The 24,787-nt window shown below is 37.7% G+C and overlaps 1 protein-coding gene across 23 annotated transcripts in view; it reads left to right on the top strand.

Moving 5' to 3' along the window:
• Positions 1 to 24,787, top strand: part of ABCC9 (ATP binding cassette subfamily C member 9) — a 123,600-nt gene that overhangs the window by 56,328 nt on the left and 42,485 nt on the right. For 9 of the 23 annotated variants that reach the window (XM_070620691.1, XM_070620693.1, XM_070620694.1 and 6 more), the window contains 6 exons: positions 362 to 467; positions 11,895 to 11,996; positions 13,661 to 13,745; positions 15,016 to 15,096; positions 22,529 to 22,666; positions 22,814 to 22,939. In XM_070620691.1, coding sequence (XP_070476792.1) covers positions 362 to 467; positions 11,895 to 11,996; positions 13,661 to 13,745; positions 15,016 to 15,096; positions 22,529 to 22,666; positions 22,814 to 22,939 — 638 coding nt within the window. Of the gene's footprint in view, positions 1 to 361; positions 468 to 10,446; positions 10,486 to 11,894; positions 11,997 to 13,660; positions 13,746 to 15,015; positions 15,097 to 22,528; positions 22,667 to 22,813; positions 22,940 to 24,787 lie in introns of all 23 variants that reach the window. The other 14 variants (XM_070620685.1, XM_070620686.1, XM_070620684.1 and 11 more) reach the window with 2 other exon arrangements.

Genomic DNA, 24,787 nt, shown 5'->3' with positions numbered 1-24,787 from the left:
TCACTTTTATCCCAATTATCTGTTTTAGTCAGAACTGCCTTTTTCACTTGAACAAATTCAATAATAACATTAAAACTCATTTAGCTGGTTTGAGCAATTATTTCATTGCTTTCTTTACTAATGTCAGCTATTCTCATAGTTCTAAAAGTAATAAATCAAGACCTATGTATTTTAATTTTTCTTTTCTTTTCCAAAAAAACTTATGTATCAGAGAAAGGAGCTGTTGAGAATATCTTATTGCTGGAGAACAGAACTGGGCCATTGATTGTGGAACATCAGCCTTTTCTAAATGTGTTTTGATTTGATTTCACTAAGAGCATTCCATCTCATCTTTTTATCATCCTTTGTTTCATTTGTCTAGGCCAGTTAACCATGGTGGTGGGCCAAGTGGGTTGTGGGAAGTCATCTCTTCTCCTTGCCATCCTCGGTGAGATGCAGACTCTGGAAGGAAAAGTTCACTGGAGCAAGTATGTGTATTTGTAATTGGTTTCTGTTGCTCTGTCATGCACCTAATGATCTTCCAAAGGAAGAAATTAGACCACTAGATTCCCTTGTTAGGAGTCTGAGGACCCCTTAGAAATAAGCGCAGCTTTTTTTATTATTATTAAATTAGTTGAAACCTTAAATGTCATAAATCAAAAATTATAAAACAGTTTATTACAGTGGTTTAAAATAGTACAAACTAGTATGTTGCTGAGGTAGAAGTATGATTGCGGTTGCAAAGATAGATTTTTAAAGTTAAATGGGTAACAATCAAAGAAATAACAATGCATTCAATAATAAAAAGAACTTCTGGGAAACTTGCATTATTTATAAAGCTTAAATGCCAACAGAACCTTAATGGTTCAATATTCATAGAAGAAACATCTAATAAGCTTTTTCAAAGTCTTCGTAAGGGGCTGAGAAATCAGCCCTTTCTCTTCACACCTAACTAAGTTTACTAGACATTTCAAGTGTCTGCTTAGAGATATGGATGAGTCAGACTAGTGTGTTGTGTAACCTAATGACATGAAAAAGGAGGTATCTGATGTGGTGCTTCTGCTGGGTATTTGGATGGTTGTCTTGAGGTCTTCAAAGTACATTGTGGTAATAAAGTGACCCAGAACCATAATATTATATAATTATGTCATAAAGAGTAAATCGTATTTATTTAGTTTGACCTACCTAGTAGATTCTCCAGAAGCAGTTTATGAAGAAATTGGCTACAGATTATCTAAAGAAATGGATTGCAGATCAGTGGTTCTCAGTTAGGTGTGATATTCCCCTCAGGGGACATTAGGCAATGTCTGGAGACATTTTTATTGTCACACTGGGGATTGGGCTGCTACTGATCTGGTTGGTAGAGGCCAGGGATGCTGCTAAACATCCTATAAGACAGAGGGCAGCCCTTCACAGCAAGGAATTACCTGGCTCCAAATGGCAGTTGTGCTGAGGTTGGGAAACTGCTCTCCATCTACAGAAGTTCTTTCATATCATTTTGTGCCTCGCCTCGTGAGTTCCATTGTGGCTCAGTCTGCTGTTTACATATATAGACGTCTCTCAAGAATGAGTATAGATTACTTACGGGCATTTTTAGATTAAATTGTGTTTTAAACTTTAAAAAGATAAGAAAATGCTTGGATGTGAAATTTGAACTGGGAACAGAACTGTAAATCTTATTTTTGATATCACTGGTGAAAGAAGGAGGCTCAGAAATGTTGAGTGTACATTTTACTTCTGTCCAGGAAATCTAACAGATAGTAGACATGAAACTGTTTAGTTCATATCCAGCAGAGAGCTCAAGAAATAGTTGATACCTGCAGTTTGCTTCATGACAAGTTCCTGTTGATGGCTGAGGTCAGGTGCAAGTGGTGTTTGCCCTCCACTATCACCTTCCATCTGGGGTGAGTGTAGGTTTTGAGAAGCAGGTCTTACTGGCTTAAATTATATTATGTGACATGTAGGACCATAATCAGGTTATTTGGGTTTTGTTTTTACCTTGTTTCACTGTCATTAAAACAGAGAGAAAGAATGAGACAGTGACAGAAAAAGCGTGAGATTTGATTTTCATACTTCTAAGATGTTCTCTTAATCTAGTCTTCTCCAATGTTAAGACTCCAGGTTCTAGAGCCAGCCCTGATGGCCTAGTGGTTAAAGTTCAGTACTCTCATAGTTTCGGTGGCCCAGGTTCATTTCCTGGTCGTGGAACCACACTACTCGTCTGTCAGTTGCCATGCTGTGGCAGTGGCTCACATAGAAGAACCAGAAGGACTTACAACTAGAATATACAACCATGCACTGGGGCTTTGGGGAGGAAAAAAAAGAAAGAGGAATATTGGCAACAGATGTTAGTTCAGGGTGAATCTTTCCCTGCAAAAAAAAAAGAAGATATGGGGCTGGCCCCGTGGCCGAGTGGTTAAGTTCGTGCGCTCCGCTGCAGGCATCCCAGTGTTTCGTTGGTTCGTATCCTGGGCACGGACATGGCACTGCTCATCAAACCACGCTGAGGCAGCGTCCCACATACCACAACTAGAAGAACCCACAACGAGAAATATGCAACTATGTACTGGGGGGCTTTGGGGAGAAAAAGGAAAAAATAAAATCTTTAAAAAAAAAAAAGAAGAAGATACTTATTAAAAAAGAAAAAAATATTCCAGGTCCTAGTTCCGCTTGGGCCAAATTGACTCCAGTATCATCACTGATAATTATTGTCATTTTGTTAATGGGTAAATAAATGATATGGAAATTAGGAAAGTATTATATACAATCTAGTTATTTATTTTCTTGCATTCCTAAGTGGCATATCCTAAGCAAATGTACACCATTTATATCTTACTTCATAAAGGTTGTGAATTATTTTATTCAAAATAACATAGTTTATACAATAAAGCTTTAAAAGTAAAGATATCAAGAAAGAAATAAAGTTTAAATAATAATCTTACAAGTTAATAGATAGAAATGCATGTGCTGCAGTCCTGCATATTTATAAAATGTGGGCCACAGATTCCACTCTGAGCTTCATGGAAGCTGGGCAAAGAGGGAAATAAGATAAAAACATACATTTACCCAGTAGAGGTTAAGATATTTTTTTTTGTAGGAAAGAAATCTCTTCCGTGGATCCTAATAAAAGGTTGTATCTTGGCGACAGTCCCAACAGGATGAAGATGTGAGAAGGGATTTAAGATAATTCTCAGTATTTATAAAATCCCCATAATTTACAAATCATCTTTTTATGAACACTTGCCTTAATAAATAACAATCCCATCTTTTCATGGGAGACAAGACTAAGATATTCTTAAAAAAAATGCTTGGGTTGGCTTATATACACACACAACTTAAAATCTAAGCCTCTAAGCGATTCGATAAGCTAACACAAGTTCTGTTTTCTTTCAATTACAAGAATTTAATTTTCTTCCATATCTGATAAAACGTATTTTCAGATTAGCAATGTTCAGAGGATACTGACCCTCTTAATGTTATTTGCAATTACTCTTCATTTCAGAAAAAAGGTGCTGTGCCTCGCCCAATAAGAAAAGGCATAGGAATGTTAACTAGAGCAAAGCTAATTTAGAAATTATCAATATTGATAGGTTGATGATGTGCAAATGCTAAAAAGTACTTTAATTCAGCACACTGAATTGTTTGATATTTTTTAAAGCTCAAAAAAAAAAAACAACCTAAAGCAAAACAATAAACTAAATGTTACAGTAAGGCACCAAGTGCCTTGCTGTCCTTCTGTCACCACTGCATGTCTCTCTGGTTGCGTGAATTTTATTTTTAAATGTGTCCTCATAGACTGGCAGGAGCAAAGTCCGATGAAGCGCTCTGCCCTATTGCAGTGAGAAATATTTGCTTTGGGCAGGAGAGAAGGTACTGCTGCTCATCCAGGGCACACCTACCTGGGTGGAACTTGGTACACAAAGACATTTATAGGTGTTTCCTTGGAAGCTGCTGCCTTTGACCTAGTCTGACTTTGTTGTACCCCAGAAGAGAAGGGTGAAAGAAGGGATGGAGCAACTAATAAATTCTCCAAAATTGTCAGAAGGCCAAGGTTCTCACTCCTGCTTCTGGGTGTGCTTTATCATTCTGGAAAAGCAAATGTTCTGCCCCACTGAAGGTGTCCTTTCCTGTCCTTTCCCATCATGATGAACAGTAATTCCTACCGCTATCTGAAGAGCTAGAACTAAAAGACTTTCTCTGATGGAGGGTCCCAGTGAGGGAGTCCAGAACGTGTAATAATTGTGGTAATCATGTGAGACATAGCCATCATTTCTCTTTGGTTTCCTTTTCTTTTCCTTTCCCTCTCTCTAGGCCATCAACCCTCCTACTCTCAGGCCCCATCTGTCCTGATGTTCTGTCTTCTGTCTTGTTGTGATCAACTCTGTAACAGTGGGCTTATTATTCTAAACCTGGTGAATCAAAGAGTTACTCCTTTTCAGGTGACTTTGCCAGGCACGAAGGGATAATGGCACATAGAGTCGGCTGTCCTGGATCACATCTAGCTGTCCCTCTTCCAACTATCCTTCGTGATTTAAGCTTGCAAAAGTCACCCTTTCCCATTTCGGAAGGTGTATCAACCATGATACTTGGAAGTTGCTAGAATACCAAGTTTAACTTTTACTCTTGAAGGAAAATACGCTCAAATCCTGCACACAGAAATGAAATCTGATGCCATTTTCCGTCTGACCTCTTTTCTTTCTGTGTCTCCTCCGGTGCTGTTTACTACCCCATTGAGTGGTGGAGGATGAGTCTGGACATAGATCTGGTGATTTTCATGGAATCAAATAACATCTGATGTTGGAATTCACAGCTAACTCTATTTATTTATTTATTTTGAAAGAGAAAAAATAACACTCTACGATTGAATTTAATTAAACATATTACTCCATGAGAGGGTTGGGAGGTGGTCTCTAGAAGTTAAGGATTATAACATTACTCATGGAAAATGAAACAATAGGACAATTTTTTCGTTCATGGAAGATGACTACCTACCAATGGATCTATATCTACCCTTTCTTTCTTCCTCTGAAACTAGTATATGATATTCAACTTTTATTCTTAAGGGAAAATATAAACAAATCCTGCAAGGGGAAGTCTTCAGAAGTGAAGATTCGCTATATGCTGTCTTGCCTTACTCAGGACATTACTACATTAATTAAGCCTTTTTTCTTATAAAAGACTTTAATTTCTTGCTCTCCTCATTCCATTATCCTCCATTTAAAAAAAGGTCTTGCCTACTTAAAGAACTGGAGCATTTCTCTTTTTAAAAGAGGAGTCTACCCACACTTAACCCCTTTATTTTCCTTTCATTCAGAGCATTGCAATCTGGATGAAAAGTTCTCACCCCTGCCTGCCGAAATGCTAAATCATCATAATTTGTTCTCAGTCCTTCTTAACATCTCCATAGCTTTTGAAACTTCTCCCCACTGATGACTCCTTGAAACCAACTTGTTTCTTGGTTTCCATGACACTTTCACTTATTCACTTGTTAAAATTATTTATTGCACACCTATTACATGTAAATCATTGCGCTGGTTGTTGGGAATGAATAACTGAACAACGGAAGCCAGGCCTCTGTTCTCATGAAGCTTCCTCTTCGGCAGGGAAGGCCACGAGGAAGTAAGAAAATAATTTCATATTAGTTATTTGGTTAGACTTTTCTATAAGTCAGGAAGAAGAAGTACAGGGTTTTATCAGAACAAGTACTGGGTGACCTGACTGAGTCAAGTCTGTGGGGTCAACAAAGGCTTTTTTAGAGGGACGAATAAATGAATGATACTTGAACTTACGTTTTAAGGATAAGCCAAAATTGATGAGTCAAAAAGTCAAGAGCTGCAATAGAAGTGGGGATGGAAGGTGGGGAAGAATATTCTAACTCTCCCTCAGTGTTTCTGCAGTCTACTGTAGGGTCCTCTTCCTTACTCAGCCCTTAACTTATGTCTTTGACTTCAGCTAGTCTGTAAGTACTAATGACATACCAATGTACGTTTCTAGACCAGATCTTTCTTCTGATGATGTAACACCTCCTCCAAAAAGTCTTATACAGGCTGCACATTCAATACATCCAAACTGAACTTACATCCCTTATGTCTCCAGAACCTGCTTCTCCTATATCTTGGTTGGAGTGTGTCCTCACCCCTTAAAATCAGTTGGTGAGTGTCCAAGTCAGAGCTCAAAGAGTCAACCTAGATTCTTCTCTCTCTCTCGCCTGCAAGATCCAACCAGTCACTTATTCAATCACAGTGTACTCACATTTCTATTCTATTTCAATATCCCTGGTTTAAGTACTTATCACTTGTGTGAACTACTCACACTAATAACTTCCTCGCTTTTCTTCACACTATTCCAAGATTTACCTTTTTGACATGAAAATCTAATTACTTCCTTCCTGCTTATAATTTTTTTTATTGACTAGGCAAAGTATACAAGAAATATTCCAAAGACCTTTGCATACTCCATCAGGGCCTTTTATGATCTGGTCCCTGTCTAGCTTTTTAAGTGCACATCCTGCCGTTCCACCCACCCTTATCATTGTGCTCCAGTAACACTGTGCAGATAGTTCTCAAATGTATATACTCCCCTGTAATGCCCTGCCCCAGATTGGTGGCTCCATTCTTGTTTCTAGTGTCAATTCAGATGTCATCTCTCTGACAAAGTCTTCTCTTATTCTCCCAGGTGGATTGTAATGTACGTTTTCTTCTGGTCCCTCTGCACTTTGTTCAAATCCCTAATGTGGATTGGTCTCCTCACTAGACTGAGACACCCTTAAGCCAAAGGATATTGTTTTTTTATCTTTATCTGCTTCATATCTTGCCCAGCCCCTGGCTCTTTCCCATTTCCATTTGTAGAAAAACAGGACTTTTGCATCTCTCCCTCTCTCTTTTTAATCTCAACCCACAGCTACCACCCTATCTCCTTCTTTTTGTAAATAAAAAAAGGTCTTCACTCGTTCTCTCCAATTCCTCTTGTTCTCTTCTTGCCTCAGTCCACTGCAGTCTGGTTTCTACTCTGCTGCTCCACTGAAACTATTCTTATCAAATCCATCAGTGGCATCCTAGCTGTTAAATTCACTGGGCACTTTTTGATCATTATTTTACTTGACAATGTCGACGAAAATAATCCATAACCAATCTATAAATGAAAATTTGGGTGAGTTTATTCTGAGCTGAAATCTGAGGACCATGGCCCGGGGCCTTTCTTCCTGAAGGAAGAAAGGGCACCGAAGAAGTGGGGTACACAGAGTGGTTATATACCCCCAGAGAGGATGTTTCACATAGGGTTGAAATGTCCCTTTTACAGTAGTCGCGAGACTGCTCTGTCGGCACAACAATTGATGGAAATAGCAGGTAGGTCTTCTGTCTCAGTGAACGCAGCAGGGTGGCAGTCTGTTGTCTCCAGCTGAGTGGTCACAGGTGGGCGCCGCAATCAGTTCCTAGCCTAAGGAAAGATGCTTAATCTTTAAGGAAATGCCAACGTTGGGAGGGGGAGGGAAGTTGCACCTTTATCTCAAGGGCCTTTGTTCTTGCCATAGGAAATGCGCATACAGTGCATGCTCAACGGCCACAGTCAGGCCCTTTTGGAAAAAACAAAGGCAGGCCGAATTAGGTTTATACCAAATGGCTTCCTCATATACTGCAATATATCCTATTGCTTGCCATTTTTTTTGGTCATTATTTTACTTGACATTCTGGCCACTTGACATTATGGCTCATGCCTTCCTTCTTCAGAAGATCTTCTTGCTTAGTTTCCAGTAAAACTCACAGCCCAGTTTACTTCTTATCACTTTTGCCTGCTCCTCTTGGTCCCTTCATCAGATTTCTCTTCCTTAGCCATTTGTTAAATAGAGATGTTTTTCAGGGTCTGTCTTTGTCCCCTTCTTTTCTGCCTCTGTGCATACTTGGTGGACAGTCTCATAGCTTCCCATGACTTTGAGATCCTCTATCTGCTCCTGTTCCTTTGTTTGCTTGTGAAACAAACTAGAATGATTTAAGTAATTTATTGACTTTTTACTAATAAAGGATGGAATTCAAAGTCCTTGGTACCTAAGGCGTACATTATGAAGAAAAATCACCCCAAAGTTTTCATTCGTTTATCAAATCTCTCTCTTGAGCTTCAAATTCTGCTTCCTGGCCATGGCCATTTGGATATCCCTTAGGTACCTCGAACTGAATGCGTCTACTGCTGAATTCACTATCTTCCCCTGCCACATGTACTTCCTCATCTCTGTTCCCTGTCCATGGTTCCTTCCTTGATCCTTTATCCCCTCCCATCTTGTCAGTCCCCCACAATCCTAGGTATCTTTGAACATGTCCACTTCTCTTCGTTCATTCCCCATTACCCTAATTCAGGGCACTGCCTTCTTATCTCCCTTACTCTCACGGCTTCTAGCGGTCACTGTATCGCCTCCAGCCTTGTTACCTCCAATTCATTTGTTATATTTTGCAGTCGGAGTGGTATTTCTAAACCGAGCCTATCTCTCTCTCTTGTTTAAAGCCTTTCAGTAGTTTTCTGTTGCTCTGAGGAAAAGTTCAAACTCTGTAAAATGGTTATGAGCCCTTTCATTATCTGCCTGTGTGTACTTTTTAAGTTCACCATGTACTTTTCTTCACTCGCCATTTACACCCACATTTCAGCCATGCTGAGTTTACATCAGTTCCTTGTATGACCAGGATACTTCAAGGTCATTCAAGATGTATTGCAACTGCTCTGAAACACTCTTCAGCTTTTCTTCATCTAGCCACTCTTATTTATCCCTCTGGCATCGACTCTGTTGTTTACTCTGACTTGCCAAAGGTGGCTTGGGTGTCCTTCATCTCTGCTCTGAAATAACCCTTTACCTCATCTATCATAGTATTTGTTCCCTTGCCACACTCCCATAAAACAGAAAGTAGCATGAAAGAAGGAGTGAGTTTTCTTTGTTTACTGTATCTCTCGTATTTTGGCACTAGGAGTGATCAATAAATATTTTTGAATTGATATTGAATAAATATAGTTGGAATTTAATTCATAGTAATTGAAAAACTTGATGAGTTCCAGTTTGGGCTGACATTTTCAAATGTCTAATGGGCATTTCCACCTGGATGGCCAGGAGGCATATTAATCCATAATTTCTGCCACACACCTGCTCTTCCTCATCTGTTCTGTCTCTTCCTCAGATTAACTAAACCATTGAGGTCATTTATTGGCTTTTTACCACTAAAAAACTAAAATCCAAATTTCTTGGCATCTAAACCTATTGTGTGGAAAATATCACTTGGGAAATTGTGCATTTCGTTATTTTTTTATGAGCAACTTAAATCAGGGAATAATCATTATTGAGAAGGAATTTTTAGTCTGAGATTGTTTTTTCCTGCCTCTATTAACCATCTCAAGATGTCATTAGCATTGTGCAGTTGTGAAAGTCTTATCATTAGTAACTCTAAGCCAAGCATCAGTAGGTAACGTACTTAGGTAAATTTTCTCCACAAAAGCATATGCGGTTTTCCAACGTCTAATAGGATCTATTTTTGGAGCTCTTGTAGACTTTAATTATGTGTGTGTTTTTTAATTCAAGTCTTCCAGAATGATGGAATTCAACTGAATTACAGTGACGTGCCACGTAACGACTTTTCAGTCAACAACAGACTACATACAACATGGTGGTCCCATACAGCTAGTACCATGTAGCCTAGGTGTATAGTAGGGTATACTCTCTAGGTTTGTGTAAGTACACTCTGTGATGTTCACACAGCAATGAAATTGCCTAAGAATGCATTTCTCAGAACGTGTTCCCCTTGTTAAGCGACTCATGGCTGTATTAAAATTTAGAACAATAAAATGAACAGGTCCTCAGGTGTTTTTCCCCATAATATAGATTTAACTAAATTCAGTTAGTCAGACACCTCTTTTTATGTAAATCGTATCAATCAATAATTAATTATAAGCAAATGTTGCAGTTTGACTTATTGTGTGTGTCTTTCTTACCATTTCTTTAAGGCCAGGCTGTATCCAAACTTTTCAAGTGGAAAGCCCAAAAAGTATTTCTTCCTTTCATGCCTCAGCATAGCTAGCTAGGAATTTAAATAGAATTCAAATGAATTTGAATTTGAAAGGTAGGGAGGCCAAGGAGATATCAAATTTTTATACAAACTAGGAAACTATTCTAGAGAGATTATCCAAGTTTACACAGGTAGTTGGGGCAGGGTTGGGGCTAGAACCCAGGCCATTGTATGAGCCCAAATTTTGAATGGAAAAGAAGAGTGTTATCTACCCTTGGAAACTTACTAGGTAATTGTTTCCCAGCTGATAGAGACATTAAAGAAGACTGTCATTCATCTGGGTTGTCTCTGAAATTAATATCAGAAACCATTTGGGAAATGTAGCTGTTTAACATGTCCAGTGTTAATTTTCTCTCTTACCTGATATGTGCAGACATTCATTCTATATTTATATTTCATAATTAATAAACATTGTTTGCCATACTTGCAGTGTTAATGAATCTGAACCTTCTTTTGAAGCAACCAGAAGGTATTATTTCTATTTTAATCTGCATTTGATAAGAATAACTTCCTCCCTCAGACTTTACTTGATACTCAATCTCTTACTGCTAGTCATTTTATGATGGTATACAGTTATTTATTAGAATGTGCTAGCAATAGCAGTGGTTCCCAACATTTGCAGCCTACTAAAAGAATTAATTTGCCAGACAAAATGGCCCATGGTGTCAACTGTTTTCCTCTCTGTGAGTCACACATGTCAAATTGGGCTGAAACTCAAGCTGTTCTTACCAAACATGATTTGGGTTTTCACGAAATAAAAATGCAAGAATTAATAGGTATATTGTTTATGAGTTAAACAGTGATGGGATCTGCCTATAAGCTAGAGATGGAGAGCCAAGTGCTTCATCTATTTTAAAAAACCACTTACAGGACCACGGGGCAGGGGACGCAGACATGCCAGAGGTTGGGAACCACTGTTTTACTGCACATATGGTTATCTAAGTGACTACTAGTATACTATATATTATCCTGTCTTCTAAACTCCTAAGCCGTAATGTTTCAGGATGGTTCCTGAGCATTTCTAACTACTCTTTTTCTTAATCTTACTCTCTTTTAACCTAAATTCCTTAATTAGTACTTACAGACCATGAACTAACTGTGGAAGTATGACTTTTAGGCTGACCCCTTCCCTATCCCAAGCCTGTCATCTTCTTTATCTTCAGCTCACATGCATTTTCCTAATTATTGCAAATTAAAGTCTGATGTATAGACATCTGGTAGAATTTGCAAGCCAGAAAAATGGGGGAGGGGAAAGAGGTTATCATTTTTTAAAAACAAACTCTTTCAATGTGCATTGAAATATGTAGTTTTTAAATGTGTAGTTATTTTAATATTGAAATGGACTCCTTAAGATATTATTATTTGTTTTGAAATATTTATATATTATCTTTTACCTTAAAATATGTTGTGATTAAGCCACAAACACATACTATAATTATAGTATCAAATCATGTCTTTTGTTAAGGTCTGAGTATAAAATTCATAGTTATGTAAAGTGCTTTTATTATAAAATAAAATATCTGTGGCTATTGGAGAGGATGAATTGTTATTAATCTTTTAACTACTTTTAAAATCATGGTCATTTTAGAAAATAAAATTTCAATTAAGAGTTTATACCTTAAAAGACTTCTTTAGCAATAGCAAATCAAATTTTGCGTATTGTGGGACATTTTGATTAAATTCTAATCTCTTTAGGTGGAATATTTAACCATTAATTAATAAGGGTGGTGGTTGTTAAAATGTATCTTTTAGAAGTATTCCATTTCTCTGTTTCAGGTATTTTATCAACTTTTATTTTCCTTAGTTATACTAAAATACACATACAGCACAGCACCCTTGTATAATTTTGGTGTTTTGTTTCTCTTTTCCATTTTCCAGTAGGAACAGGTATTCTGTGGCTTATGCAGCTCAAAAGCCTTGGCTATTAAATGCTACGGTAGAAGAAAATATTACCTTTGGAAGTCCTTTCAACAAACAAAGGTATTTTTGAATGTATCAAATTTAGAACTACAATGAGCAACTATTTCTAATCCTTATGTTTGGTCCTCAGTTTCTGGAACCTTTACATCTGGGATATACTTTCTTCTCCACTTGCCTTACTTCCATCCCATGGCCGGGCCTTTTGAGTCATCTCTTTTAGGAGAAGCCCCATTGGAAGTTTCAGCCCATCCTAGACACTTATTGAGAGCAATTTATACACCAAACCTAACAGCCGAAATTGAAGCATGTATGTATGTGAGGAGGGCTGGGGTGGGTGGTGCTGAGGTTATTGGTAAGCAGAAGGAAAAATCCAAATAAGGAGCAGAAGGAGAATTAATTGCGGAAAGAAGAGGGACAATGTGGGATCTGACGGGTCTAGAGCAGCCATAATATGCCGTCTGTCAACCATCTTTTAAATACCCTGGAGCATACAAAGGTATGACCCTTTCGGTAAGCTCCCTCACAAGGGTGGATCTTAAGACCCTAAGCTGGGTCTTGCAAGTTAAGGACAATTAGGTCGGGGGAGAGGCGTGAGCAAAGGGGAGGGAAGAGAAAAGCAAATAGTGTCGAATTACATGGGATCTTTGGGAGTCTGGAAACAAACCAAACAGACAGGGATTTGTATATGTTGATAGTGGGATACTAGATTGTACAGGAAGGCTGAGATGAGATAGTGGAGGGCCTCAAAAGCCAATTGGATTTAATTCTGTGCATTCTAGGCAGGCAAATCAAGTTTTAGAAAGCAGAATAACGAAATACATATGATGTTTAATCTGGAAGTGTAATGGCAGATATATGTGGGATGAATCTGAATTAAGAGCAGGGAGACATTTAGAAGTTTCTCGGGATAACTATGCAGGCATGCAGTGTCGGTTGCCTGCCTTTGGGGGGAACTGAAGAATTGGAAAAGAGGTGGTTGACAGAAAACCATTCTAGAATAAGAATGGACAAATAAGGGCAGAGAGAAGAAGAGGGAAGAATCAAGAATGACTTGAATGTTTTAAGACTAGGTGATTGAGGAAATGAAACCATTGATATTTTTCCCAGCGCTCCAAATGCCCATGCTTCCCTATACTTCCCATCCATCCGATTTCCAGTCCCAGCCTTAGATCAGTTTGAGTACTGTCAGTGCTCCTCATCTTCCGTTTCTCCTCAGTGGAGCATGCACGACAGTCTGCACAGTTACCCACGCACACCTCTACTTCAGGCTGGGTGAGCCTCCTGTTGGCCCTCGTTTGCACCATGAACTTGTTCACCTTCAGGTGAACCTTACGCTTCCTTTTCCTCATTTTCTTCCTGGGGAATTATGCCTCACCTTTCTGGATACAACTTACAAGTTGCCTTCTCTGCAAAGGTGTCAATGACTTCTCAGAGTGGTCAATCATTTCTTCCTATGTATTCTAGGAGCACGGTTGTACCTACCTATCTATAGCACCTAACAAAATGCATTTTTATTGTATGTTTCTGTATCAGTCTTCTGCCCCACTTACTAGTTTTATAAGAGTGGGAACAAATATCTATTTATCTTTGTATCCACAAAATAATGTAGAGGCTGGTTGTTCAATAAGTGTTTTATTTCAGCTTCTAAGATACTGCACCTGGGACTTAGTTCATGGGCAGTATATTAATAGTGATCCAAAAATTCAAAATTGTTTCTCCCAAAGGTACAAAGCTGTCACAGATGCCTGCTCTCTTCAGCCGGATATTGACTTACTACCATTTGGAGACCAGACTGAAATTGGAGAGAGGGTGAGTTATATATAGTTTCTTTAAACAATGAACAAAAATCTAGTAAACTCTTTTGGTTGTCTTTAACCTTTAAGGAAGCATAATGAAATCTGAGAATTCAGAAATTGTTGTTTTCCTGGTGACAAGTTCCAGAAACAGGAGCACAGGAGCTCTTTGATGCCACTCTCCCCTAAGTATTTGCTGAGTAACCACCATAGACAACATTTTGCTAGTCACTCAAGAGTTCTCAAGGAGAATAAAGCAGTCCCTGCCTTTGATCAAATGTATTTCTACCTACTTGGAGTTGACTTTAGATTGATCTGGAAGCTGGGATCGCTTCCGACAACTTCCAGTCTTGTCAACATCTATTTATTCTTGTTAAAAAGTGTTCTTTTTTCTTTATACGTATAAACATTGACGTCTTACTATTTTGACCCCTGAAAAATATTTATACCTGTATGTAATCTTTATAACAACTTTGGCTAGAATTTTTAACCCTTCTAGGTGTCAAGTACTGGGCAATAGCCTTTATATCCACTGTCCACTTTTGCAGCAAACCTGTTGTGTGGGTGTTATTGTTATCTGCATATTGCAGCTGAGAAAACTAAGGCTGAGAGAGGCTGAAGGACTTGTCCGGTCACAGAGTTACTGGTGCAGCTCCAATTAGTCTGAGTCTGTAGTTGGCGTTCTTAATGACTATTCTTTATTGCAGCATAGTATAGTGTTTAAGAGCATGAGCTGAACTTCTCTGAGCCTTGGTTTCTACATGTGTAACACAAGGAGAACAATACCTACCTTTTGGAACTGCCGTGACGAATAACAGAAATAAGGCCATTGGCGCAAGCCTGGCACGTACTGGGTGCTCAATAAATACTAATGTTTAAAAAATTTATAATTAGTACTTGATTAGTAAAGAATATTGCTGTATAATTTTGTTGAACATAACTTGTAATATCAAATTTAAGAGGTATATGTTAAGTAAACTACAGACACAATTCAAGAAACTAGTAACAATTTTGCAATTGCCTGCAGTCTTCAGCACTCACTGAGGGTGCGTGTTAATTCTTTCCTGCAGCAGAGCTCCCTATCAGAGTGAAAGAAGGATTAATGTTATCCATCAAGAATTGCCTTAATATAATTCAAGTATTGACCAGTAGACACATTTCATTTTATCTTACCAACGTTGTCACAATTTAATTAATAAATTACCATTAATTTAACATCTTTTTAGAGAAGTTTCTATTTTAAAAGGGATGGAAAAAGTGGATGTTTATGGATATTTCTTCTCTAGGGCATCAACCTGAGTGGAGGTCAGAGGCAAAGAATCTGTGTGGCACGAGCTCTCTATCAAAATACCAACATTGTCTTGTTGGTAAGAATATGGCCTTTCCTTTTATTTCTATTTTCTTTTTCCCTCTGGACAAATGAGTCTTCAAAGACACAAGGCAAGGAACTTAAGGAAAGGTGGTTTAACTTGTGAAATCATAGAAAATATAGGGGAAACAAATCTTCACAAATCAGATGAGCATGTGAAGTTGAGAGTTGGAGGAATCCAGACTGGTGTCCAAGAGACTGAGGTGTCCTCAATGGTGGCTTATATGAATTTCTTAATCACAAGGATTCTTAATGAAGTGTGGATGGTGCTGGTTCAACTGGACAGGATCATAGATCTTCTTATTTGTATTTGTTGACAAAGAAAGAAGGGTGGGAAAATACACTCTTAGCGGACATGGGGTAAGTGAGCACTGTGCTGCATTCTAGTGGTATGCAGCTTAGGCTGTGGCTAAGATTTTTCTGCGTTATTTCCCCCCTCCCTCCTTCCCTTCCTTTCTTCCTTCCTTCCAGCCTTCCTTCCTCCTTTCCATCCACCAATATTTAGTGAACATCCTCAGTACCATCTTCTGTACCGGGCAGAGGACACAAAGAAGAAAAAGACATTGCTCCTATCTTTAAGGATCTTATTTATACGAATAATGGCTTGAATGGTTTTACATTTTGCTGTAATTAAACTTTATCACAGTAGCCTTCACACAATATCAAAGGCAAATGAAAACATCTTAATTATGTATCAAGTACATTAGTCATTTTTGAAGCTTTACAGCACCTACAAATGTGCTGTATCGGTAAATATATTTATAAGAAGTTATTTCCAGAATTTATCCATTCAATAATATACTACTTAAACATAGTAATTGAATATAAGAAAGAATATATTAGTGAGAAGTGAATATATGTATATAAAAAAATAACATATTCTTGAAAATGAAGAATTGACCATTCATTGAAGTGGCAATTTGTCAGTTATCGTGCGTTCTTTAAAGGAAGTATCTCCTCAAAATGTTAAGATACAAACTGAATCTTGAGGAATGATTCCCAGTCCATCAAACCTAGATTTTTATTAAGTTATATGAAAGGTTACATTTGACTATAATGCCAAGATGCCCCCTAATGAGGCCATGTTATATAAATGATAGCAACCATTTTCAGGGACTGTCTGTGACCTAGACTTGATTCTAAATACTTTACACACTAGCTCACTCAGTTCTCACAATAACCCTATTAAGTTTGGCATTGTTGTTATTATTACTACTGTTTATAGTTGAGGATACTGAAGCTTTGGGGGATAATTTATCCAAGGTCACACAGCTAGTATTATAGTGAAGCAAGGATACAAACTCGGGTGGTCTGGTTCCAAAGCTTGTGTTCTTAACCACCATGCTCTTCCTTATTAAGAGATCCCTAAAAGTCGCTAAACTCTCACTGTGATGCTTTAAAGGGAATAGCACAGTATTAGTCCGCTACCTTTATTCATAAGAAAATAATAATAAGATAACACTTTTAAAACACTTTGCAGAGACACTTACATTATTTTATTTGATCTTTGCAGCAATCCTCTGTGCTCTCTGACAGGTATCTTTATTATCCCCATTTTACAAATGAAGTGATTGAGTTCGAAAAATTGCCCGGTGCCAGAGATCTACTCTCTTAGCTACTTTCAAGTGTACAAACAGTAGTATTAGCTATAGTCATGGAGCTGTACATCACATCCTCGGGACATATTTATCTTACAACTGGAAATTTGTACCTTTTGATACCTTCACTCATTTTCCCCACCCCCCCACCCCCTACTTCTGGTGACCACCAATCTGTTCTCTGTATCTATGACTTCAGTTTTGTTGTGCTTTGTTTTGATTTGATTCCACATTTGGTGAGATCATACGGTGTTTGTCTTTCCCTGACTTATTTCACTTAGCATAATGCCCTCAAGGTCCATCCATGTTGCCGCAAAGGGCAGGATTTCTTTCTTTTTATGGCTGAATAATATTCCATTGTGTGTGTATATATATATATATATATATATACATATATATATGACATTTTCTTTATCCACTTATCTGCTGGTAGACACTTAGGTAGCTTCCATACCTTAGCTATCGTACACAGTGCTGCAATGGACATGGGAGTACCGGTATCTCTTTGAGACAATGATTTTGTTTCTTTTGGATAAATGCCCAGAAGTCAGACGTGGAATTGCTGGATCATATGGTTGTTCTATTTTTAAATTTTTGAGGAAACGCCATACTATTTTCCATAGTGGCTGCACCAGATTACATTCCTATCAACAGTGCACAAGAGTTTTCTTTTCTCCACATTCTCGTGAAGACTGGTTATTTCTTGTAATTTTTGATAATAGCCATTCTCACCGGTGTGAGTTGATATTTCATGGTGGTTTTGATTTGTGTTTCCTAGATGATTAGTGATATTCAGGACTTTTCCATGTACCTGTTGGCCATTTGTATGTCTTCTTTGGAAAAATGTCTATTCAAATCATCTGCCCATTTTTTAAATCAAATTTTTTTGCTATTGAGTTGTATGAGTTATTTATTTTGGCTGTTAACTGCTTATCAGATAAATGATTCAAATATTTTCCCCCATTCCATAGGTTTCATTTTCATTTTGTTGTTGAGTTCCTTTGCTGTGTAGAAGCTTTTAGTTTGATGTAATCTCACTTGTTTATTTTTGCTTTTGTTGCCTTTGCTTTTGATATCAAATCCAAAAAATCATTTCCAAGACCAATGCTAAGGAGCTTATCCACTAAGTTTTCTTCTAGGATTTTTATGTTTTCAGGTTTTACATTCATGTCTTTAATCCATTTTGAGTTGACTTTTGTGTATGGTGTAAAATAGGAGTCCAGGCTTATCCTTTTGCATGTGGCTGTCCAGTTTTCCCAACACCACTTTTTGAAGAGACTGTGCTTTCCAAATTGTATATTCTTGGCTCATTTGTTGTAAATTAGTGAACCATATGTGCATGGATTTATTTCCGGGCTCTCTATTCTGTTCCATTGATCTATATGTCTGTTTTTATGCCACTAAAATAGTGTTCTGATTACAACAACTTTGTAATACAGTTTGAAATCAGGAAGTGTGATGCCTCCAGCGTTGTTCTTCTTTCTCAAGATTGCTTTGGCTATTTGGGTTCCTTTGTGGTTCCATTACAAATTTTAGGATTGTTTTTTCTATTTCTGTGAAAAAATGCCAGTGGATTTTCTTTCTTTCTTTGAGGAAGATTAGCCCTGAGCTAGCATCTGTGCCCATCTTTCCTATACTATATGTGGGATCCCTGCCACAGCACGGCTGGATAAACTGTGCATAGGTCTGCACCCGGGATCTGAACCAGCAAACCCTAGCCTGCCAAAGCAGAACTCATGAACTTAACCACTATGCCACTGGGCCAGCCACTGCCATTGGAATTTTGATAAGCATTGCATTGAATCTGTAGATTGCTTTGGGTTATGGACATTTTAACTATATTAATTCTTCCAACCCATGAGCATGTAATATTTTTCCAATTATTTGTGTCTTTTTCAGTTTCTTTCACCAATATCTTATAGGTTTTAGTGTAAAGATCTTTCATGTCTTTGGTTAAATTTATTCCTAGGTATTTTATTCTTTCTGATGCAAATTTAAATGGGCTTGTTTTATTAATTTCTATTTCTGATTGTTATTGGTGTATAGAAATGCAACTAATTTTTGTATATTGATTTTGTATTCTAAACTTTACAGAATTTCTCAGTTCTAACAGTTTTTTTGGTATAGCTTTAGATTTTCTTTATATAATATCACGTCATCTGCAAACGAAGATAGTTTTAGTTCTTCCTTACTGATCTGCATGTCTTTTATTTCTTTTTCTTGCCTAATTGCTCTGGCTAGGACTTCTAGTATTATGTTGAATAAAAGTGGTGAGAATGGGCATCCTTGTCTTGCTCCTGATCTTACAGAGAAAGCTTTTAACTTTTCACCATTGAGTATGTTAGCTGTGGGCTTGTCATATATGACCTTTATTGTGTTGAGGTACATTTTCTTTATACCTACTTTATTGAAAGCTTTTATCATGAATTGATGTTGAATTTTGTCAGATGCTTTTTCTGCATCGATTGAGATGATCGTATGATTTTTATCCTTCATTTTGTTAATGTGGTATATCACATGGATTGATTTGTGGATGTTGAACCTTGCATCCCCAGAATAAATCCCACTTGATCATGGTGTAAGATCCTTTTAATGTATTGTTGAATTTGGTTTGCTAATATTTTGTTGAGGATTTTTGCATCCATGTTCATCAGGGATATTGGCCTGTAGTTTTTTTTCTCATAGTAATTTCTCTGGTTTTGGTATCAGGGTAATGCTGGCCTTACAAAATGAGTTTGCAAGTGTTCCATTCTCTTCTATTTTTTGGAAGAGTTTGAGAAGGATGGGTATTAATTCTTCTTGAAATGTTTGGTAGAATTCACCAGTGAAGCCATCTGGTCCTGAACTTTTGTTTGTTGGGAGGTTTTTGATTACCGATTCAACCTCCTTACTAGTAATCAATCTGTTCAGATTTTCTGTTTCTTCATGATTCAGTCTTGGTGGGTTGTTTGTTTCTAGGAATTTGTTCATTTCTTCTAGGTTGTCTGGTTTGTTGGTGTATGATTGTTTGTAGTAGTCTCATGACCTTTTGTATTTGTGTGGAATCATTGTAATGTCTTCTCTTTCATTTGTAATTTTATTTATTTGAATCCTCTCTTTTTTTCCCTTGGTGAGTCTAACTAAAGGTTTGTCTGTTTTGTTTATCTTTGGAAAAAACCAACTCCTAGTTTCGTTGAACTTTTCTCTTGTCTTTTTAGTCTGTATTTCATTTACTTCCACTCTGATCTTTGTTATTTCCTTCCTTCTACTAATTTTGAGCTTAGTTTTTTCTTCTTTTTCTAATTCTTTGAGGTATAAATTTGAATTGTTTATTTGAGATCTTTCTTTTTTCTTAATGTAGACATTTATTGCTAGAAACTTCTCTAAGAACTTTTGCTGCATCCCATAGTTTTGATACATTGTGTTTCATTTACATTTGTCTCAAGATATTTTTTGATTTCTCTTTTGATTTCTTGTTTGACCCATTGGTTGTTCCATAGCATATTGTCTGATCTCTACATATTTGTGAATTTGCCAATTTTCTTCTTGTGATTGATTTCTAGTTTCATATCATTGTGGTCAGAAAAGATGCCTGATATGATTTCAGTCATCTTAAATTTATTAAGACTTGTATTGTGGTCTAACATATGATCCCTCCTAGAGAATGTTCCATGTGCACTTGAAAAGAATGTGTCCTGCTGCAGTTGGATGAAATGTTATGTGCATGTCTGTTAGGTTCATCTGGTCTACCATGAATATTAAGTCCAATGTTACCTTATTATTGATTTTCTGTCTGGATGATCTACCTATTGTTGAAAGTGGAGCATTGAAGATCCCTATGGATTATTTTTTTTGCTATCTATTTCTCCCTTTAGATCTGTTAATACTTGCTTTATATTTAGACACTCTGATGTTGAATGCATATATATTTATAATTCTATGTCTTCCTGGTGGATTGACCCTTTATCATTATGTATTGATCTTCTTTGTCTCTTGTTACAGTTTTTGACTTAAAGTCTATTTTGTCTGATATAAGTATAGCTACCTCTGAATTTTTCAGTTCAGTTCTTGTATTCTTCAGCTCTATTTCTTTTTGGTACTTCATAATGTTTTCTATCTATTTGTTGAAATTCTCACTTTGTTCATGTATTGCTCTCCTGAACTCGGTGAGCATCTTTAAGACAGTTATTTTGAGCTATTGGGTAAATCACCTATCTCCATTTCGTTAAGGTTGACTTCTGGAGATTTATCTTCTTCTTTTGTTTAAAACACATTCGTTTCTTCATTTTCCTTGACTCTCTGTGTTGATTTTTGCACCTTAGATAAAACAGCCACCTCTCCCAGTTTTGATAGACCTGTGTAGGAGATGAACCTTATCAATCAGACTGGCCTGAGCTCCTGGTTGCCTCGCCAACCTTTGTGATTGTCCAGGTTGCTCTCTTTGTTCTTAGTGGCTCCCAGTAGTTGAATGTGTGCCAAGACCCATCAGTGTCCCAAAGAGAAGGATCACGGTCATAACTTAGATGCAGTCTGATTATAAGCTGGACCCTTAGGCAGTAGCTGGGAAAGCCCTAGTTGAACCCCTTCCAGCAAGAAACTGGGAGATGGCCATTTTTGACTGCTCCCTCTGTGCTGAGCCCAAGTTCATAGCCATGCAGATTGCTCTTGCGCCTGTTTAAAAACTACTTCTTTGTTTTCTATGGTACTGGGGGGCTTATAAATGCAAGCTCCATTGGCTGTCAGAGCCAGGTGATTTGGGGGCCTGTCCTTTGGGTGGCAGCTGTAAAAAGTGGGGCACTAGATGTGTGGATAAACTCCTTTCAGAGAGGTAATGCTCACTTGGTTTTATTGTTGGAGCAAGCGGGAGAGAGAAGGTGGAGGAAGTGCCCACCAGCTTTTTGGGCTCTGAAGAGGATCAAGATCAGCACCTAGCTGTGTGCTAATTAGAAGCTGGACTCTCAGGCAGCAACTTGTAAAGTATACGTCAAATTCCTTCAGGAGAAGACTGGGAGATGGGCGTTTTTTGCATGCTACCTGTGCACTGAGCCCTGGGGCAACAGCAGTGGTAAAGTCTGCTGACAACTGCTTCTTTGTTTGCTGTAGTCTTAGGGACTCAGTGAACAAAAGCCCTGTTGACTTTCAGAGCTAGGTGATTTGGGAGCCAGCCCCTTGGTTGGCAGCCTTAAAAGTTGGGGTGCTAGACATTGGGTCCAAACCCTTTGCCCCTCAGGGAGATGCTGAGAGTTGTGGGTTCCTTCTTGATTGTGTGGTCCTGTGCTGGGGACGCGGTTTATGGTGAGAGGGCATCTCAGCCTTTCCTACCTATTTTGATGTGGATGTTTTCTCTGTCCCCCAAAGTGTAGGAGTCACTCAACCAGTTTCTGGATTTCTTTCAGAGGGACTTGCTTGTTGTGTAGCTGTACGTTCAATGCTGATAGGCGGGAAATTCAGAGCCTCTTAGGTTGCCATCTTGGTCTGGAGTCTAAGCCTATTTTTATTATCTAAAATTCAACTACTACAATTATCATTTCATTCTTTGTTTTGGTTTATTGTTATGGGTTGTTGAGTAATGTCAGTTTTTGAACTTGAAGACTCTATACATAAGAATTCAAACCACTTCGAATATTGTTATTTACTTTCTAAATTATTTTTAAGGTGAAAAAGAAAATAAAAGCTTCATTTTAATTTAATATCTCTTTTCAACAATTTAAAGTTATTCAGGGTCTGTTTATCATAAGTTGGATTTGAGGGATAATTTGCCCGTAGTTATTAGCATATCTACTTTCTAGAGGAATTGAGTTACAATAAAGAGTCGAGAAAATTTTTATCACCTCTCCATTTTGCTGGTTGCAGGATGATCCGTTCTCGGCCCTGGACATTCACTTGAGTGACCACTTGATGCAGGAAGGGATTTTAAAATTTCTCCAAGATGACAAAAGGACACTCGTTCTAGTGACCCACAAATTACAGTATCTAACACATGCTGACTGGGTAAGCATTTAAAAGAACTTTTATCAATTTTTATATTACAGTCATATGCAAAATAGGGACGTTAATAAATGCTTTCTGAGATAAAGGTATTTCATTTGTCCAATTAAGGCTTTTTGTCACAGTTCTGCGAATATGTCCTTTCCTTAGATCATAGCCATGAAAGATGGAACTGTCCTAAGAGAAGGGACTTTGAAGGACATTCAAACAAAAGACGTTGAGCTTTATGAACACTGGAAAACACTTATGAATCGGCAAGATCAAGAATTAGAAAAGGTAATTGCTCATAGTTCAGAAGAGTTCATGGTCCAGGTCAGAAGAGTCAGAAACATACTGTGTAATTACTAAAAATGCTTTTAAAGAAGTATTACCATTTAATGTGTGATAATGGTCCTCATCTGAAATCCAAAATAATTCTATATTTATATTGTTAATGAATAGGCTACTTTGAAATTATCAAATTCTAATGATATCTTTTGGATGAAGTGTTGTGGGGTCTTTAGAGGATTTTTATTTGAATTTGAGCCATATTGCAATTATATATGTGTTTAAAACTTAAACTACTTGCATGGTGTTTCCTCATTGTATCTTATTTTTCCTTATGTATATCTTATTTTTCTTATCTGTAATATGAGAGTATTTTCACTCACCACCTACAAATGGAGGGTCATGGGCAAAACAAAATCCAAGATAGTTTAGAAAGAAGGAAGAGCTGTGAGCTGTGGATAAAGTTGTAAAGCATGTCTGGGATAGGGTTGGGGGTGAAGGAAGGTGGATCAGAGGGAAATAACAAAATTTTATATTTGTATAGTTGTTAAAGTCCACAAAGTCTTTTTTACACTATCTCATTTAATTCCCACAAAACCCCGGAAATAAGCAAAGAAAATACAAGAAATAAGCAAAGAAAATATGATCTCACTTCTACAGATGAGAAAACTGAGGATCAGAGATCCTAAGGAACTTGCATGACTTGCCTAAAGTTCTGCAGCATGTAGAATAAGAAGTCCTACTAGCTGGACATGGATATCTATGTATCAATAGACAGAAGAAAAGAAGTCAGACAAACCCTGGGATTCCTTTGTCTTCTGTGGATTTGCCAAAGATCTCAAAAGCAAACCGCATAAGGAAGAAAAGATAAATGTAACAATCTTTAAGTAGAATACGACGAATCACAGAACTATTGAAATGCGGATATTTGTCAAAAATATTACAAAGTGCAACCAGCAAGTGCCCACTTAGGAATTATATTGCGAGAAGCTTGATTAAGAACTTACTGGGGATGGCTCCAAATGACATTTTTTCAGTGATCTAGATGCCAGGGACAAAAGAACATGACGTAAGCTTAAGGAGTGGGACCATTTATGGTTTACTTTGGAAAGAAGATCTGGAAGAAAAAAAAAAGAGAGAGCTGTTGGCTTGATCTTTTAGTAATACTGACTGTTAATCAAGCCAGGAAGAAAGTCCATTAAGTTGTATTTAGAAATGAAGTGATCACTTGAGATAGCATGGCTCTGTAATTAAAGACACATTACAGGGTTGTAAATCAACTGAGGGAGATATGGAGCAAGTTAGGGTGTGGACAGGGAGAATCCAGTTGTGAGGTGGAATGGTGGCCATTAGAAGCCGAGTGAACCATGCACCTGTCCAGAATCCTTACCTTGGATGGAGGGAGGTTACTGAATTCATCTGAAGCCAGAGACAGTCACACCGTGGGGCAAGACCACTGGAACACTTTGGGGACGTTTTTGTAGGAACAGCTTCTTGTTTAATTTGTTATATGTCAGGCTCAGGTGTTTTCCTGGAGCACTGGTTCTCAACCAGGGCTAATTTTCCCTTCTAGGGGACATTTGGCAACATCTAGAGACATTTTTGGTTGTCACAACTGGAGGGCAGAGGTGCTAGTGGCATCTCTGAGTAGAAGACAGGGATGCTGCTAAACATCCTACAATGCACAGGACAGCCCTCAAAATAAAGAACCAGAAGAGATCACGCAAGCAGAGAAGGAAGGTGAAACTAGAGTACCCACAAAACATCCTGTGGCAGGGCTTTAGACAGAACTGTTGGTTTAAAGGTTAAGGGGTAAACAGGAAAGAATATGTTAAAAGGAAAGAAATGAAAGCTACA

Source organism: Equus przewalskii, chromosome 5, assembly GCF_037783145.1.
Source record: "Equus przewalskii isolate Varuska chromosome 5, EquPr2, whole genome shotgun sequence".
In the NCBI taxonomy this organism is placed as follows: domain Eukaryota; kingdom Metazoa; phylum Chordata; class Mammalia; order Perissodactyla; family Equidae; genus Equus; species Equus przewalskii.
The sequence above is the reverse complement of the archived record's forward strand: the minus strand, read 5'-3'. Positions and strand labels throughout refer to the sequence as shown.